General features: G+C 48.7%; 1 protein-coding gene and 6 non-coding genes across 8 annotated transcripts in view; 6 read left to right on the forward strand and 1 right to left on the reverse strand.

The window, feature by feature from the left end:
* The window catches only part of LOC120947869 (ras-associated and pleckstrin homology domains-containing protein 1), a 55198-nt gene extending 41463 nt beyond the window's left edge, over positions 1 to 13735 (forward strand). For both annotated transcript variants that reach the window (XM_040363668.2, XM_040363669.2), the window contains 3 exons: positions 6393 to 7393; positions 7480 to 7852; positions 7944 to 13735. In XM_040363668.2, coding sequence (XP_040219602.2) covers positions 6393 to 7393; positions 7480 to 7852; positions 7944 to 10040 — 3471 coding nt within the window. In that variant the 3' untranslated portion in view covers positions 10041 to 13735. The remainder of the gene's footprint in view (positions 1 to 6392; positions 7394 to 7479; positions 7853 to 7943) is intronic.
* A 350-nt stretch (positions 13736 to 14085) lies between these two features.
* Positions 14086 to 14168, forward strand: Trnal-cag (transfer RNA leucine (anticodon CAG)). Its single transcript has one exon. It is a non-coding gene; the product is annotated as a tRNA-Leu (tRNA).
* A 419-nt stretch (positions 14169 to 14587) lies between these two features.
* On the forward strand, positions 14588 to 14670 carry Trnal-cag (transfer RNA leucine (anticodon CAG)). Its single transcript has one exon. It is a non-coding gene; the product is annotated as a tRNA-Leu (tRNA).
* Positions 14671 to 14922: 252 nt separating this feature from the next.
* On the forward strand, positions 14923 to 15005 carry Trnal-cag (transfer RNA leucine (anticodon CAG)). Its single transcript has one exon. It is a non-coding gene; the product is annotated as a tRNA-Leu (tRNA).
* A 251-nt stretch (positions 15006 to 15256) lies between these two features.
* On the forward strand, positions 15257 to 15339 carry Trnal-cag (transfer RNA leucine (anticodon CAG)). Its single transcript has one exon. It is a non-coding gene; the product is annotated as a tRNA-Leu (tRNA).
* An 890-nt stretch (positions 15340 to 16229) lies between these two features.
* Positions 16230 to 16312, forward strand: Trnal-cag (transfer RNA leucine (anticodon CAG)). Its single transcript has one exon. It is a non-coding gene; the product is annotated as a tRNA-Leu (tRNA).
* Positions 16313 to 16587: 275 nt separating this feature from the next.
* Positions 16588 to 16670, reverse strand: Trnal-cag (transfer RNA leucine (anticodon CAG)). Its single transcript has one exon. It is a non-coding gene; the product is annotated as a tRNA-Leu (tRNA).
* Positions 16671 to 17294: the final 624 nt, after the last annotated feature.

The following is a 17294-nucleotide window of genomic DNA, read 5'->3' on the forward strand; positions in this document are numbered from 1 at the left end:
TGTGTTTTGCCTGTTTGATAAGATAAACTACAGTTTGGAGGGAACATGGTTTGCAACGATCTAATAATGTTCCGGGCATTGCGTTTGCACGATCCATCCAAACAGAACATATGTGGTAGAACGCGATATCAGGGTGGTCGATGTCAGCAAAGCAAATATGTCACCAAAAAGCGAGAACACACATCGGTCGGGGGAACAGGAAGCGGGGAAAAAACGTCCGAAGACCATCAGAGAGTGCTGAATTCTACAAACGTTGGCAACCATCCGACAATATGGCCATTGATAATGGACGGGCATGGAATGATGGGCCGCTGGTAAACCCATTACCCGTTTGCCAAGCCATCCAATATGGAGCGAACGGAATAAATAATACACACTACTACTTTACGATGGAACGGTGGTGCTCGCAGTGTGGTGCCAGCAAGGGAAGAGCCCATGTGTTGACAGCCATTTAACAACGCAGCTAATAAATCGCAAACTCAACGACGACGACAACCCCCGACGCGCTGCGTCCCATATACGCTCCGCGAAGTCTGCGGGCTGATGCCATTCGGGGCCCGGCTGTGGAAATCATTATTCTTTATCATTCCGCACGCTTCTCCGCGGACCCCCGTGTGACACGGTAGTTTTACAACGGTCGTCGTCTGTCCAGCCCGCCTTGTGCTGTGACCCTCGAGGGGGTTGTGAATTATTATGTATTCAAATTAAACACTTCCTCTCCCCGAGAACAGTGGCCATCCACAAACACACACACACACAACAGTCTCTTATTGTGTCAAGCGAGAAAACCGGAGCTATTTATCCATATGCATATATGTGCGACGATCAACCCAAGATGCCAAGCAGTGGTCAGCAGCAAAGCCCGTCCAAAATGTGAAGTTGGCAGTGGCAATCTTTGGGCAGAGCGTGAAACATCCTCGTAAATGTTTGGAATTGATAATCGATCCTCCCCGGAAAAGGGAAACTCGTAAACGATCATCGCAATCAAACTACTGTTTCTCGATCGTGTGCTACGACTCCACGAAACGATGTTCAGAGAGGCTCGAAAAGATCAGTGATCGTTTTACGATGTTCTAAGCAGGTCCGAAATTTCTTCCTCCAAAATTTCCCCACAAACAAAACGACATTAAAAACCTGGCGGGAAATATCATTGCCCACCTCGCCGCGTGCATAATGAACAGCAGAGACACTGGATGATGTCTCCTCGCCCGTTCCCCCATTCTAAGCAGTATTCTTCCGTTTCGGCTCGGTCGACGGAAGTTACCGTTTCCTGACTGTGTATGCGTGTCCGGCTACAGTATCGGTATTATTGCATCACAGCAGCGAGAAACCGTCTAGCGGATGTGCGCGCCCGGAATGGATTTGAAGGTGCGTTTGTTCTCTGCTATCCCCATGTGTACCGGTGGAGAAGCGTCTACGTTTGTGTGCGCCCTCTTCCGCCCTCTTGAAATCGTGCCCCATTGTGTTTTCCGATTGGTCGTGGTTGTGGGTGTTGGAAAGAAGACGTTTAATTTTAATGCACATCAGTCAGCGGAGGGGAGGGTGGTTGGTTAGTCGGTTGCTCCCCTTTTCTGGTGGTAGTCTGCTTGGTTGCTTATCCAAGTTGCTGCCTTGCCTGCAGTGCTGATACCGTTTGGAGAGTTGGAGAGAGCGTAGAACGGCACATCAGCAGCATTGTGTGTATTTCGTCTCCGAACTCCAAACCCTCTGGGAACGAGAATGGAGATTATTGCTTTAATCATCATCTCCAACGAGACAGGGAATTGTCGGTCCAAAAAAGGGATAAACTCTCTTTACATTTGAAGCGAGGAGGCAGTGTGCATTCATCTGTGCAAGAGTCTTCCCTATGTGCAATGGAGCTGAAGCAAGCGCGGAGGAAGCTGGAGTGAGGGTTGCACACCACGACTTTTTGATACGAACTTTGATGTGTCTTTTGTGGGGATGGATTTTTGTGGGCTTTGTTTCGTCGTTGTTACTCGTCCCCCCCCCCATCCTATGTCTATGGGGTGTTGATTTTATGGCAGAACAGGGCCAGAGTATGTAAATGACTTTTAGGAATGATGAATACCCCAACCACTTGATTGTTTTTTTCATTGTGTGGAGGTTGGAACAGTAACAATGATACAGTTCTTTCCGGGCTTTCTTCGCTTAATTTACCCCAACTCTACGCGCGCAAGGCGATACAATTTGTTTGACGACTCAACGACTTGTGATTTGTGGTTTGAAGCTGGCGAGTAGAATGGAAGCATAATTTCGTCGTGTGACACGTGATGGGTCGGTATTTACCGCACGACGAATTGTCCGGCAAAGGGGATCTGGAGCAGAGATGGTATTTAATTAAGTTGACTCGGGCTATTTTCCCGGTCAACCAGGGACGCTACTCGAGCTCCAACGATACGGAAGTTAAATTATGTTCTAAAGCTTGCATGCACCAACAACTAGGTTAGCTTGTTCCAATTTAATTCCTATAGGGTTTCCTGCTACTGCCGCCAATGGAATTACAAAAATGGCAACCCCAAAGTGGCACAATCCGGGCGCAGGTGGGAGGTTAGAGCCCTTGTCCGTTAGACCCAAACGGGTCCGTTTGTCCGTTCGGGTGAAAGCCTGGCTGGTATGGGGGGCCCATGTCCAAAGCTTCTCAAAAGGCCGGCAAGCGACAATGTTACCGTAATATGTACGTAACCCGTCCATGCGTGTGTATGGCTAGTAGTAGGAGGAGGATTGGTGTAATGCGCCTTCGCCGTATAAGTGCCGCGAGCCGAGAGACAAAAGAAAAATCCGCTCACACTTCTTCTTAATCTAATTGTGTACCATTGATTCGCAGGATGGAATTGACACGGGGTGTCACGGGGGTGGACCGCCTGTCATTAGGTGTTGAATTTCGCTACCAGGTGGTCAGCCGTCGAGCATTATTGCAATGCATTTACATTCATCCGGATTGCAGAAGTGTTTAGAAATCACAGGTCACGGATCGCGTGACACACATGCGGGCATTGCATAACAACGCACACACCCCCGTGGATCGGATTTGTATTCATCTGGGGAAGCTCATCCGCTTCCATCCACCTTCTTTTCCTGACCGCCTCAATTGTAATTCACGCATCCATCTTGGGCTTGTCACTCTCTGGCGGTGTGCCATACTTGATCGTGTTACGATTACTCACGCCAACTTGGTCTCTGCAATCGCTCGATGTGTGTTGAGACATCCCTTTCTACACGCTTGCCTTCACCGGCTTGCCTAATTAGCAGAGTCGTATTTTTTCTCCTCCTGGGTTTGCTACCTTCGTCCAATCAGCTGACGACCGGGACAAGATCGCCAACAGACACACACACACCACACTTACCAACCGGTTCCCGAAGCGGGCGACTTCGCGGAATATTTCCTGCTCGTAGACACCTTTCCACAGCTTCTCCATTCATGCGCGGATGAATCATCCACGTCCGCGCGGCGTCGTCTGTGAATGATGTTTGCCCACGAATTGACGTCACAGCTGAACAACCGAGTGCACTGTTTTCATTCATCACGAACACCACGGAGTTGTTGTGCATTCCGGGCCGGGCGTCCTTCTCGTGTACGACGGCGCCTACTTTTTCTTTAGTGCTCCACTCCGCTATTTATCCAGATGCCAGTGGCTACTTAGCCGAATTCCGACAAGCGGGCGGCTGTTCCGCTGTAAATGCTTTGCTGTACAGCGGTACGCTTGCAGCGCCCTCTGCAGCAACATTCGCTATGTGCATTGTGCCGCGCGTGCATGCCCTACCTCGAACTTGCGCTCGTGTGAACTGTCAAACCGGGACAAGTTTGCCGACATTTAATATCGATTCACCCCCGAACACACTATTTGGGGGGGGGGAGGGCTTCCTTCGTTCTGCATCTGTCTGCTGCTGCACTCTCACGCACACACAAGTGAAGAATTGCTGGAAAAGCAGGAATTTGACGGGTGAGAGAGACGGAGCGAAGGAAACGCAATGCTCTTTCGTGGCGTGCATTTTCGGGGCGCATGCGTTCACGTGTCTGTCTGTTTCTGCGAGCAGTCGCGCGAACAGACACGCAAACACACGAACACATACTGGACGAACGGCACGGACCAAGCACTGAAAAACAACAAGCACAGAAGCACTCGCAAAAAAAACCGTCCATTCGGTGAAACATCACACCGGGAAGGGACCCGGACCGCAAATAATAAAACCGTTTTCGCTAAAGTAAAACGCACCTCCTTCTCGTGCCTGTAGTTTGTTGTGTATACGTTTTTACGCTGCTGAAAAAAGTTAGTTGTTTGCCACACAAACATTGCTTGCGCACACTTTCGCAGTCGCAAGGAGAAAAGTCATTTCCAGCATGAGCGGTGGTACAGTCACGGCACGGCAGCGATTAGTCACTGGTCGCTAGAATTGTGCGCTGTTTTGCCGTGTGTCGGTCGGTTTGCAGTTCTTGGTTGCCGTACCCGAGGAGAAGATTGCTGTTGGCCGCAAACAAATCCCAACCTTCATCTGGCAGAGCAGCACAGTGGTGTTTAGCGTAAAACGTGCGGGGTGAGTTAAGACACCAAAATAAAATGCGAGGCGTGGCGATGTGTGTTACCTGCTAATTGGCTAATTGGGGCCAGTAATAATAATAAAAAAACAGGCCCACATCCAAAGAAATGCAAATGGACACAAGTAGCGACTACAGTAGACGCCTCTCACCTCTCTCTGTTGGCGCTGATCGGGTAGTGTTTTAGTACCGGGGGGCCCGATGGTGCGAAATGCTAATTCCGCGAACAGAAGTGATTCAAAAGGTGCCATTAAACTACCCACCCACGTACTCAGGACAAATCTTGGGGAGGGGGAGAGCAAGAGCCGCAAAATTGCTGTTTACGCGTTCTAGTGCTGTGTGGTGCAACATTTTAGCGAAAATGGAAAACGGAACGACTCTGCGGTATCATCCCACACATCCGTGGGCCTGCTTCCCCTTTCCGTTGATTGCATTGTGCTCTGGTTGCTGTGTTGGACCCAGAATTCCAAGGAAGTTTATTTTCGTATCCCCCCCCTCCATAAGATTGATTGTTTTTTCAGCCGCTCTGGCAAGATTCCGGTTTCTCTGTTCCTCCAGCGTGCGTGAGTGAGTGTATTGCAATTGCGGTATGATGCAATGGATTCTGCGGTTGAAGAATTCCCGTAGTAAAACGCGAATACACGGCTATGCGCAAGTGTGAATGTTTGTGTGTGTGTGTGTGTGTGTGTGGGTTTGTAAGTTTATTTATCGGGGAAAATTTCTCAATGAATTTTGACCCGTCCAGTGTGGTGTGGATCCGTCGGGGATCGATCGCCTTTTGCCGAGACGAACCTCCCCACGGTAAAGCCTGTGAGTAATAACGGGAATTCTGAGAAGCAGACCGTAAGATATTCGCGGCGACCGCGGAGTACTGTGGAACAAGTATTCCCATAAAAACAAACAAACGTGTCGAGCGGTGGTCTTTGTATGGTGGTGCTGCTGCTGCTGCTACTGTTACTGGGTGTTTGTTGAAGCGCATCTATAGTAGCAGCGGCATCGGAATTCAACCCTAGCCATGTGTGGGACACGCACTGGGGGGAAGTCTTCGGGAAAATGTGTTTTCATTTCTCCGTATTTCTGGTTAGAGTTTCTAGTGCTGGTGACTAATGGCGCTGGGTGCCGTGAACAGTGCGTGCCGCGCGACCCCCAGATCTTTGAACCCGTTGGGAGTTGGAAGATAGTGTGTGCGCTCTAGTAGGCGTTGGATTATAGCAAATGGGGAGGGAATTTGTGTGATCTGACGGACGAGGACAGCGGTGCGTGTTCTAGTTTGGCGTCTAGTGAGAAACCCTGCATTAGTAACACAAGTGAGAGATTATCGTAAGTAGGCTAAACAAGACGTCGACTACGGCACAAGGGAGATGAAATATCCTGAGCTAAATCGAGATATTTTGACAACGAAACCCCTGGCGAATGAACTGTGCAGACGGACACAATCGGGTCTGATTCTCTCTCTGGTCAGTTGGTGGCCGTGGGCTGGTCGTGTTTGTTTTACCGAAGCTTCATACATTTGCCACAGTGCCGCGGAGTTCAGTGAACGAATCGGTCACGCTTGTGAACACGGAAGTGGTTCATCATTAAAAAAGCGCCCGATAGAACGCCAGCGTGCCATTGCCACCTCTCCCATCAGCAGCTGTGTATGCTACCATCGTGGGTTGTGCGCTTGAACATTTTGATAAGTGAAGAAGTCATGGGGAATGACCAGTCGGAATTCATATGAACCGTGAGGCAGAACTGTTCCAGCGAGCGCGCTAATCTTAGCAGCATCTACCACTATCTCTCTCTCCTGTCGATTAAAAACGCAACCGAGTGGAACTGACTTCAATTTTTGCTCTTCTCTTCTCCCCTCCTTTTGCAGAGTTTTGATATCAGCGGCACACCGGGAACCACCGTCAACCCAGCAGCAGCGACAGTAACAACGGCAGCTCGTCTGCGACCGAAAAGTAACACATCTGCCGAACGGACCGATTCGTACCGCTTCTCGATGGCGAACCTGGAGGAGACGCAGGAGGCCGAGCTGGATGCCATCCTGGGCGAGCTGAGCATACTGGAGGAGCGGGGCGATCTGCGGCACGGTCGCAGCCACAGTCGCACCAACTCCACGATATCGGCCGCCACCAATACGACGCTGTCGTCCGAGAGCGGCTGCAGCAGTGTCGCGGCCGATACGGTCTGCAGCGGCGGTAGCATTGCCAGTGGTATGGGTGGAGGCGTCGGCGGTGGCAACATCAGCCTGCACCGGGAACCGCGCACCGACAGTCCGGATAATGATTCCGCCTTCAGCGACACGGTGTCGCTGATGTCGAGCGAATCGTCCGCCTCCAGCAGTGTAAGCCACTCGCATCTGAAGCACCTACAGGCGGCGGCGGCGGCATCGGGTGGTATGGTTGCCAACAGTGTACCCACAGCATTATCGGGACAAACGATCGGCACCAACAACAACAACAACCAGCCAGATGGTGGCAAGCAGGCCAAAATTCACCTCGCCCTGCAAAAGCTAGAGCAGGCGTCGGTAAGGCGGCTGTTCGTGAAGGCGTTCACCGCCGACGGCGCATCCAAGTCACTGCTGGTGGACGAAACGATGAGCTGCGGGCACGTGACGCGCCTGCTGGCGGACAAAAACCACGTGCAGATGGAACCGACCTGGGCCATCGTGGAGCATCTGCCCGAGCACCAGATGGAGCGGCTGTTCGAGGACCACGAGATGCTGGTCGACAACCTGATGTTGTGGAATCGCGACTCCAAGAATCGTGTCCTGTTCCTGCAGCGGCCGGATAAGGTGGCCCTATTCAAGACGCCGGAAGCGTTCCTGCCCGGCACCCAGATGGCGCCCGGAAGCGAACACGACGAGCATACGAGGTAAGGGACAGCTCAATGATGCTTCTCTCGAAGCAGTAGAGCCGAGTCTAATGTTTGTTGTTTTATTTCTCTCCTCTTCGCCACAGGACCATGCTGCTGGATGAGTTTTTCAACAGCGGGAGCCAAATTGCCCTCGAGGGGCCACTGTACATGAAGAATGACGCCAAGAAGGGCTGGAAAAAGTATCACTTCGTGCTGCGCGCGTCCGGGCTGCACTACTATCCGAAGGAAAAGACACGCTCGGCCAAAGATCTGCTCTGTCTGGCACTGTTTGCCGGGCACGAGGTGTACCGGGGGCTGGGCTGGAAGAAGAAGCACAAAGCGCCGTCGGACTACACGTTCGCGCTGCGCTGCCCGAAGCTGCCGGCCGGTGTGAAGGGCATACGGTCGGTGAAGATGCTGTGCGCGGAAGATGCGTCGACGATGGAAAACTGGATCACTGCCATACGCGTGATGAAGGTTAGTTTGTAGTGCAACGTCCCGCCGTGAAGCAGCATTTTAACGTCTCGCTTTTTTTTCTTTGCTCCCATTCCACTCTTCCCGCGTGCAGTATGGCAAGAAGCTGCTCGACAACCACCGGACGCTGCTGGACGATTTGGCCCGGGACGAGCTGGACAAGCTCAGCTCGGCCAGAAGCAGCTCCATCGGAAGCATCGTCTCGTCCGTGCCCTCGCAGTGCAGCACGGGCAGCAGCAACAGCAGCGGCAGTGGCAGCAACCATCTACTAGTTCCTCTCAGCGCCACCAACGGCAGCAACGCCAACAACTGCACTGCCAACGGTAACGGGCGGCTCTCGCGAGCGTCCTCCTCCAGCTCGAGCGGCTGCCTGTCGGACGAGAACAACGGGTTCGATTCCGAGTTCCCGACCGGCACGATCAAGCGCAAACCCTCGATGAAACCAAATCTGCCCCTCACCTCGATGACGCGCCAGCTGAAGGAGGTCGGCGAGACGACGCGGCTAAAAGATTCGCCCGGCTCGGTAGGCTCGGGATCGATCGGCGAGGGCGGCACGCTGACCCGGCGCCACAGCCGGCGAAGAAGCGAGGAGAGCACGGGCAGCGGTACGCTTAAGCGCCGACCCATGCCGACGCAAAACCGCGGCTCAATCGAAAGCATGAGCTCGTCCGCCTCAACGCCAACGCCGGTCGGCAGTGTGCTGAACACGCCGGTCAACTTTGAACCGCCGCCGGTGACAATCCTGAGCCCCTTGGGGGGCCACCCCACAATCGTAACGCCGAACGGGGGCAATGGTGGTGGAAACGTCCCCGGCACGACGACGACGATCATTGAACCGGTACCGTCCTGCATGACTGATTCGACGTTTTCGCTGCCGCCACCGCCGCCCCCACCCGTCGGGGACGATCCGATGGGAGCGAACTTTTCCGGCTCTACCCTGTCGCTCGATTCGCTGCCACCACCGCCACCCCCGAACGAGCTCGACAACTCATTCAGTGGATCTCAACTGTCGCTCGCGTCCGTGCAGTTGCCGCCGCCTCCACCACCGTCCGCGGCCGTTGGTGGTGCAACAGCGGCACCAGCAGCCTCCCCCTCCATGCCAACCGCAGTGCAGTCTTCCCCGGCCGCCAGGGCTGACAGCCTGCAGGAAAAGCGGCCGGCAGCGAATGTGATGCCCTCCGTCGCACAGTCCATTATGAAGCTGAACAGCCACACGCTACCGAACCCGGCACCGGCCTCCGCCATCCTGAAGAAGGAACCGATCTACTCGAAGACGCTGAAACCATCCGCCCTGAAGGCACCGCCGTACAAGGCCCCGCCACCGTACAACGGGGGCGAGGGTGGGTCGGCTTCGGGCGCCGAGGTGGCGACACCACCGCCAGCCCCCGCGAAGAGCGTCTCCTTTGCCGAATCGCCCGTGCTGCTGCGGCGCAAGGTGTGCTTCGAAGACGAGGTGGTGGTGCAGGAAGTGCCACCGTCGCCTAGGCGCATTTGCGCCTCGTACAGTGTCGGTCCGCCCGCTCCGCCGCCCCGTGCGGAGGCGACGCGCCTGTCCACCACGTACACGTCGCCGAAGCGGCTGAGCGAATCGAGCGCCAATCCGCCGCGCGACTTCCTGAAAGATCTCCAGCGCGTCATGAACAAGAAGTGGCAGGTGGCGCAAAAGTGCAAACTCGAACCGGCCACGACCCCGCACGAGGTGCTTGGGTTCCGCGACATCCACGGCGGTGGCGCTGGCAGTGATCTGTACTCGTCCGCCACGCCCTACTACCGCGAGACGGCCAACGTGAGCAACTGGGTGCAGGAGCACTACGGTGCGGCACCGGACGGGCTGTACGAGAACCTGGGCAGCAACATGGGCATGGAACCGAACTACCCGATCGTGGCAGCGAACGTGTCAGCAGTACCAGCGCATCCGCACCTTCCCCCGACCGCTGGTGGACCCATGTTGCAGGGAGGCGGTGGTGGTGGTAGCATAAAGAAGCGGCCACCTCCACCACCACCAAAGCGCAGCGAAAAGACACAGCTGACCACCACCGCTGGACAGCCGGGGCCTGCCCTGTCGCAACAGCCCCTGCCAGCCCATCTTCATCACCATCAACAGCTGCTCGCCCATCAATACCTGCAGCAGCAGCACCAGCAGCACCAACAGCAGCAGCAACATCAGCCGCCCCATCAGCAACGGGTCTGAACCCTGCTGTGCCTGTATTGGCCACAATGCAGGAAGGAAGATACCACTACTACTACTAATACTACCACTACTACTACTACCACTACTACTGCTACTACTACTACTAAAACGGATACGTACTAGCTTCGGGTGTGATAGATGACGGCAGGCGCGCGCCTAAGATGTGCGGATGTTGATGTAAGACTGGCCCTCCCCTGCGTGTGTGATTGCCAAGGCATCGAAAACGCGGGTGGTTGCGAAATCCGTGCGAACTGAAAGTCTGCTTTAGGGAAACGAAATGGAAGTTTACTTTCGCTTTTCTGTTTAGTCTATCACTAACTACAAGCCACTAAGATTAGCAAGATCTGCATGACGTGTAGTGCACGGCAGGTGCAGCGAATCGGGCAACTCGGAGGAAGGAAGCTCGGAATCGATCAATCATTATTGTGATTAGCAGTAGCAAAGGCAACGTTTGTAACTGAAGCGAAGCGAATGAAAGTGTCGTATAAGGATAATTTATTGAAATTTTTTAAAACAGTTTTGCCCACTCCAATGAGCGAGCGAGGTGGAACGGGAATAACTTTAAATACGATGTGCGCCAGAACGATCGAACAGAATCGAATGCTTATATGTGTAAAATAGTTCATTATATTTGCGGACACTAGTGTGTTTTAAGAATCTTGATCCGGAAACGCGTGCTACGGAGGAAAAGGGTTAACCGTGGGCGCTTGTTTCCGGATTTGTGTACAGTTTATTGCGCCGAGAGGGAGAACTACTAGGGATGGCGGGAGCGAGAATTAATTTAGAAACGGATCACGAATGAAACGAGCGAGTTTTTCGATGATTGTTGTTGTTAAGCGATATAAAATATCCGGCTCCTGCAGAACCAATAATACGCAAATCGGGAGGACGATCGAGTCGAGGATCACCTTCTTGAGGGTTATGGGGTGTGAGGGTTGTTGTTAGACTGAGAGAGTGAGAGAGCAGAAGTTGCTGGATGCGTCTTAGTCATCCTAAACTAAAAAGGCACTGAAGCCACGTTGGAACGCAAAGGAAGTAAAAACGGAGCATGTTCTAACTATAAACCAAATCTGTGGGAAGAACCTGACACCCGGTATGTGCCGTCGGAAGAGAGGATCCAAAGGCGTAACGTTCTGTACAGTTTTTTTTTACCGGTTTGCTTATAGCGGCGGAGCGAGCAGAAAGGCAGACAAGAATTTAGGGATGATTAAAACCCGCGATGCGATCGGATGAGGTTTTGCGTGTGCGAACGATGTAATAACAGCAAGTGCCATGGGCTAAGTGTAGTTTTTTTTGCTAAGGAAGACGCATACTAATATTACCACTAGTGTCGTAATAAACCCTCGTAGAAACCCTTCGTATTTCGTGTACGCCAACTATACAAACTACTACTCTGTGCTTTTTCGTCGTTTTTCTTTGTTTGTTTGTTTGTTTCGGATGGTGTAGAGGCGTGCTCTTGCGCGCTCGTCCGCTAGGGTAGTGTTAGATGTTACGTTACGACCAACGCAAACGAACCAATGCTTTTTGCTTGAAAAAAAAACCCCGTTGTTTCTCCTGTGCCGGTTGTAAACGTGAGATTGTCAACAGACAACCGCGTGTAGTAGAGGTAGAGATCGCTTTGAATTGATCGTCTTTTATTTAATCGTGTTTTTCGTCATTGAATGGTGTTACTATTAAGCGTTTCCGGAAGCAGCAGATGATGCAGAGGCGGCGAACGGCGTTTTCCGCTGTCCCACGTGTTAAGGCACGACTTTTGGGAACAAAGGCATCGATTTATGACAATTTTACTGACAAGAGCAGGTCCGCAAAATACGCATTGCGGAATGAATCATTATTACGATAAGAAACTATAAAGCATAATAAAAGCACAGAAAAAATACACACATACAAAACGAAACGGCAGCATAAACGGACTACGAATTATTGATTGCAAACACCATCACAGTTTTGTGCGGGAGGCGCGTACAATAATTTTACAAACGGTGAATTTTGCCCGCTGATGACGGATATTGGGCGCACCCCTTGTGGGGAGTGATTTTGATGGCGCGGAGCAACAGGATTCCGCCCCAGGAGAGTGAGTGTTTTTTGCGAGGGGATAGGGGCCGGTTCTGGAGGTACGATCGTTTGTTTCTTTTTTCGATAACACATTTTACACTGTCCCACACTTATATATTGGACGATAAAATACTGTAGTAACAATATTAAATCGCATAGCAAAGGTAACATTTGCGAACGGATGGACGGGCGAGAAATGGGGAGAGTATAATATATTATTAGGAACAAAATAAATAAAAAAACACTGGTGCTTTCAAAATTACCGTAAATTGTAGTGATCGGGAAAGACAGAAAGAAGGGAAGGGCTGTTCCTTTCGTACACGTATTTATGGCTTGTTTGGTATCGAGCGGAAAGCAACCAAATTCCGAAGGCATAGTTTAAGTTCGCATAACTATCACACAAACAATAATAATAACGATTTGCCAAATACAATAACTTTCCTCAGACGATCACACGCAAATGCACGAATCAAATAACGTAACGATACTTCCGTCTTCGCGTTTAGCTATCGAAATCAATCATCTCTAATCAGATCTTCTGAGTAATGTCAAATAGTAGTCGGGTTAGGAGATCATAAAATAGAACTAACTACCTACACCCCACCCTTAGCCACAAGCTGCTTTTGATCAACGCTTCTTTTTGTGAGATTGTCGACGAACCACGAGTTACACACTTTGTATACAGACTAACTTATAAATATTCTTAGACAGCTTAACACAAACCGTCAACAAACGAGTTGGGAACAGTTGTCGATCTTACAATAATACTATTAGCGAATCACACATCCATTTTCCCGGACTGCTTTCATTGGTGTTTCGTTGGGAGATTTGATGAGAAAGCAGAGAGCAGAGTGTCTGGTGTTAGCTTGCTCTAGTGAAACACTGTCGTACCACGAACCAAACTCCATATACAGGAACAAGCCAATAGGAAATAGTAGAGCTATTTAGTTAGTGTGCGCAGAGTGAAGGCCGAAACAGCCAACGCTGCCGGCAGAACGGAACCGTCTGTAACAATTGTAAGGTTTTACTTTGATCGTACGCGGGAAGATCACCTATTTGCAGAGAGACACAGAGAGACAGAGTGAGAGGAATGGTAGCTAAATGTAGCTTAGTGGTGAAAGACGATAGCGAAGAACGAAGTGACTGATCGATAGAGGATACTTATACACATACTTAGCTTGAATGTTCCTGCGCAAACAAAGCACACCTCCATTTACCTACCTACTGGCTTTTCGCTCTCTGAAACAATGGAAACGAATAGTAAACTACACATAAAGTAAAAACACAATCTGTGCATGCCTTTCTGTGGATTGTTTTGCGACGAAGACGTTTGAAATCGTGTTTGAGCCTATAATACTGTGCGTGGATATGTTTGTACGGGGTGAGTGTGTGCGTTTGTACAGGTGAAATAGTGTGGGGGGAGGGGGGGGGGGGTAATTCCGGACGAGTGATACGAGGACAGGATGATGATGACGATGATGATGAGGCAGAGGAATACCTTACGTACGTTTTAAGGGACTGACTAATGTGCAGAGACATAAAAATAACGGAAACACAAAGCTTCCATAGCTTGATGACAAGTAACGTATGTAAAGAAACAAAAACTAAGAATAAAGATGCTGCCATTATAAAAATCAAAAGATGGGTTTAAAATGTTATTTATGATAAGGAGAATTGCAGGCAAGAACCAGGCAGTGATGACATTCTTTTGTGAGAATATTCGTCTGAAATGAGAGGTGAAGTTTCACGTATGCTTGCTTTAGTTTCGATACTTGAGTTTATTATTGCGACCCGCGACAGGCTTTGCGGGTTAACTAGTGACCCGCCGAACAAATAGAGTTTGACATCTCTGCTTTAGAACAACGCGCGGAAGGCGATCGTGATCGTCGTTTGAGCAGCATATGTTTAGCACCCCCTTTCTCAATTGGGTTGCAAATGGCTCCCCACTCGAATGGACCCGGGTTGTGATTTTCTAATGTCATTCTAACCAGTCAGGATGGCCGAGCGGTCTAAGGCGCTACGTTCAGGTCGTAGTCTACTCTGTAGGCGTGGGTTCGAATCCCACTTCTGACATTCGAATGCTTTTTGTTTGTTTATCTGTTTAATAGTTCCTGGGTTCGTTTAGGATAGCGATTGATGACACACACGTACACGTATTCTTCTCAGAGGAATTATTAACAAAAACATTTGAGCAGCGTAAGGTATTAAAAGTAAGAGTGACGAAAACACAAGACAAATTCTGCACATTGAAGGAAGAGAACGAAACAGTTTAAATTCTTACTGTATGCTTATGCGAGATTCAATGTTTTTTTTTTTTAAATGTACGAAGAAAAGTGGTGAAAATATTCATTTATATTTTTTCGTTGAGTGTTTTTAAAACTGCTTCTTATTGTTCGTTAGTTCTATATAACTCTTCTTCAACTGAATTTTTACAAAAGTGCTATAAATACAATTTGGTGTCCGGTTCCTCAGAATTGAAAAACAATAGACAAGTCAGGATGGCCGAGCGGTCTAAGGCGCTACGTTCAGGTCGTAGTCTACTCTGTAGGCGTGGGTTCGAATCCCACTTCTGACAAAAGATGTTCTTTTTTATGCTACGTAATTTCAAAAAATATTATTTTGATTATTTTTATCAATCTGTATCAACATATAGAATACATTGAGCTGTAAATGCTGAGGTTGTTAAGCATTCATGTCAACAATTAAAGAACCTTTCAATTAACTTGTGTTTGGAATTGTGATGTTATTATTGTATTGTTAATCTATTTAAAATTCTATAAATATCATTTGCTGTCCGATTCTTGGAAAGTTACGAAACAATAGACAAGTCAGGATGGCCGAGCGGTCTAAGGCGCTACGTTCAGGTCGTAGTCTACTCTGTAGGCGTGGGTTCGAATCCCACTTCTGACAACAGACTATTTTTTTTATCAGTTATCGGATGTAATGTCATATATACATTTATTTTGACAATTATTTGTATGGTAAAAATTATGGAGTTGTAAATATTATGGGATAGTTATTCATTTCAAGAGCTCAGAAGCATGTAAATAAAATTGTGAATATTATTATGTAGTATTGCTTGAATGTTGGGTTTATACTGATAAAAAATCTATTTATAACATTTGGTGTCCGGTTCCTCAGAATTGAAAAACAATAGACAAGTCAGGATGGCCGAGCGGTCTAAGGCGCTACGTTCAGGTCGTAGTCTACTCTGTAGGCGTGGGTTCGAATCCCACTTCTGACATTCGATATATTTTTATTGGTATTTACATTCAGGTTTACTACTACTAACATTTACGCCAATTGAGAGTATCTAAAGAATTTACTTTCAGTCTATTGTAAAAATTGTATTAATACGATTACATTAAGTTGATATTTAAATAAAACCATATTCTTTACAATGTGCTCCAAAAACATACGTCATTTTTTATAATTACCTGATTCCGATTCAAACTCCTTAAACCAATGGCTCGAAGCCGCTAATGCTTTCATGCACCTACCGGAATCGTTCCTGCTGGATCACCTTGTGCATTACGAGTCGATTCGAAGAGCTTTGGATCGGTTACTGATGGCTCCGACCCAGTAGGTCCAGGGCGACCTGCACATCACTACAGTACTGTATACCCATTAGGCTTCACTTTTTGATTTGCAATTCCACGAATCACCTGGAGCAAGCGGGAACACTTGCTGTAGAAGCTTCCAGATGCCGCACTATCGAATAAAGAAGTGTTTCGGGAATCGACATAATGGTATGCTAGATTGGAAGAAGGAGTAACGGAAGAGTTGCAATTTGTTTCGAAATTCATTTTATCAGTAAACGATTGTCAGCCCAAGAAACACGTCGCACATTCGACAGAGGTTAGTCATCTTTAGTTAGTGGTTAGTGTAGAATGTATCGACTGAAGTGTGTTTTAACTTCAGTTAGATGTTTATTATTTGACTGCAAAGGCTTCAATTGGGTCAATCGGCAACTGAAAACCGTATTTTGTAGTTTTTTTTTTTTTACAAATACAAAGCTTAATCTACAAATAGATTAGAGCTGGCTGGGATTAAAATATTAGAGAATTGGACATCTTTTGCTTCTGGGACCACCTGTGGTAACCAGTAGGGTATTGTTCATTGAGGAAATAACAAGTCAGGATGGCCGAGCGGTCTAAGGCGCTACGTTCAGGTCGTAGTCTACTCTGTAGGCGTGGGTTCGAATCCCACTTCTGACAAATGAGTTTTTTTTGTTGATATGATACTCACATTCTTCAAGTGTACTATTACTTACATTTACGTCAATTGAGAGGAGAGTATATAAAGAATTTACTTTCATTTACACGCACTTCCATAGGAGAAGATGAAAGCAATATTCGATTTTTGTCGTCATTGTTGTTGTCATTTTTGATTGTACAAATGTTGTAAAAACATTATAAAACACGTAAACGTAATTGGAAAGTTAAAATACTTTGTCATCATACCGAAAAGAACTGTAAAAAAAAAGTTCGTTTGTCAGAAGTGGGATTCGAACCCACGCCTACAGAGTAGACTACGACCTGAACGTAGCGCCTTAGACCGCTCGGCCATCCTGACTGTTGTGTGAGGGGGAAAACCAATACAATGAAAACCTGTACGCACGAACATTAGCATATTATTGAACGTACTTTGGAACCAAGGACATGGAGGCTGAGTTGCTCGACCGGATGTTGGCTGCTAATTGAAACTATCCCAAATTTGACGAAACCCTGTTTGCCGCGTTCGAAAGGCATTCAATTGGATGTATGGCACTGTATATGTGTTGGAGCACGAAAATGAAGGAGCTGTCTAAATTACGAGTTGTACGAGAGTTGTAAGGTGTGATTTCACTGTCGTACAACGTACCTCAAAAGCTCGCCAGACTTCAGTGGGCTGGTAATGTATGACATACATACGCATGGAGCTGGACGACTCATCTCGCGAAGCCCTTATATATTAGGTCGACCACAAGGGCCGAGGAAGCGTGGTAGGGCCCTGGTGATAGCATGATTAAGGCAGTGATAGCGGAGTAAAAGGCCAAGGCGTGAGTGGGTTTGGAAAACTGCAGGCCAAGACCACATAGCGATTGGAACCGTTGGATAAGTAAGTAAATTTTGTTTTGAAACAACACAATGATCGGTTATAATTAACATGACACTCATTAATCTTACACTAATCACCTAAACTATATTTCGTTCATTA

This window comes from Anopheles coluzzii, chromosome 2, assembly GCF_943734685.1.
Source record: "Anopheles coluzzii chromosome 2, AcolN3, whole genome shotgun sequence".
Classification (NCBI taxonomy): Eukaryota; Metazoa; Arthropoda; class Insecta; order Diptera; family Culicidae; genus Anopheles; species Anopheles coluzzii.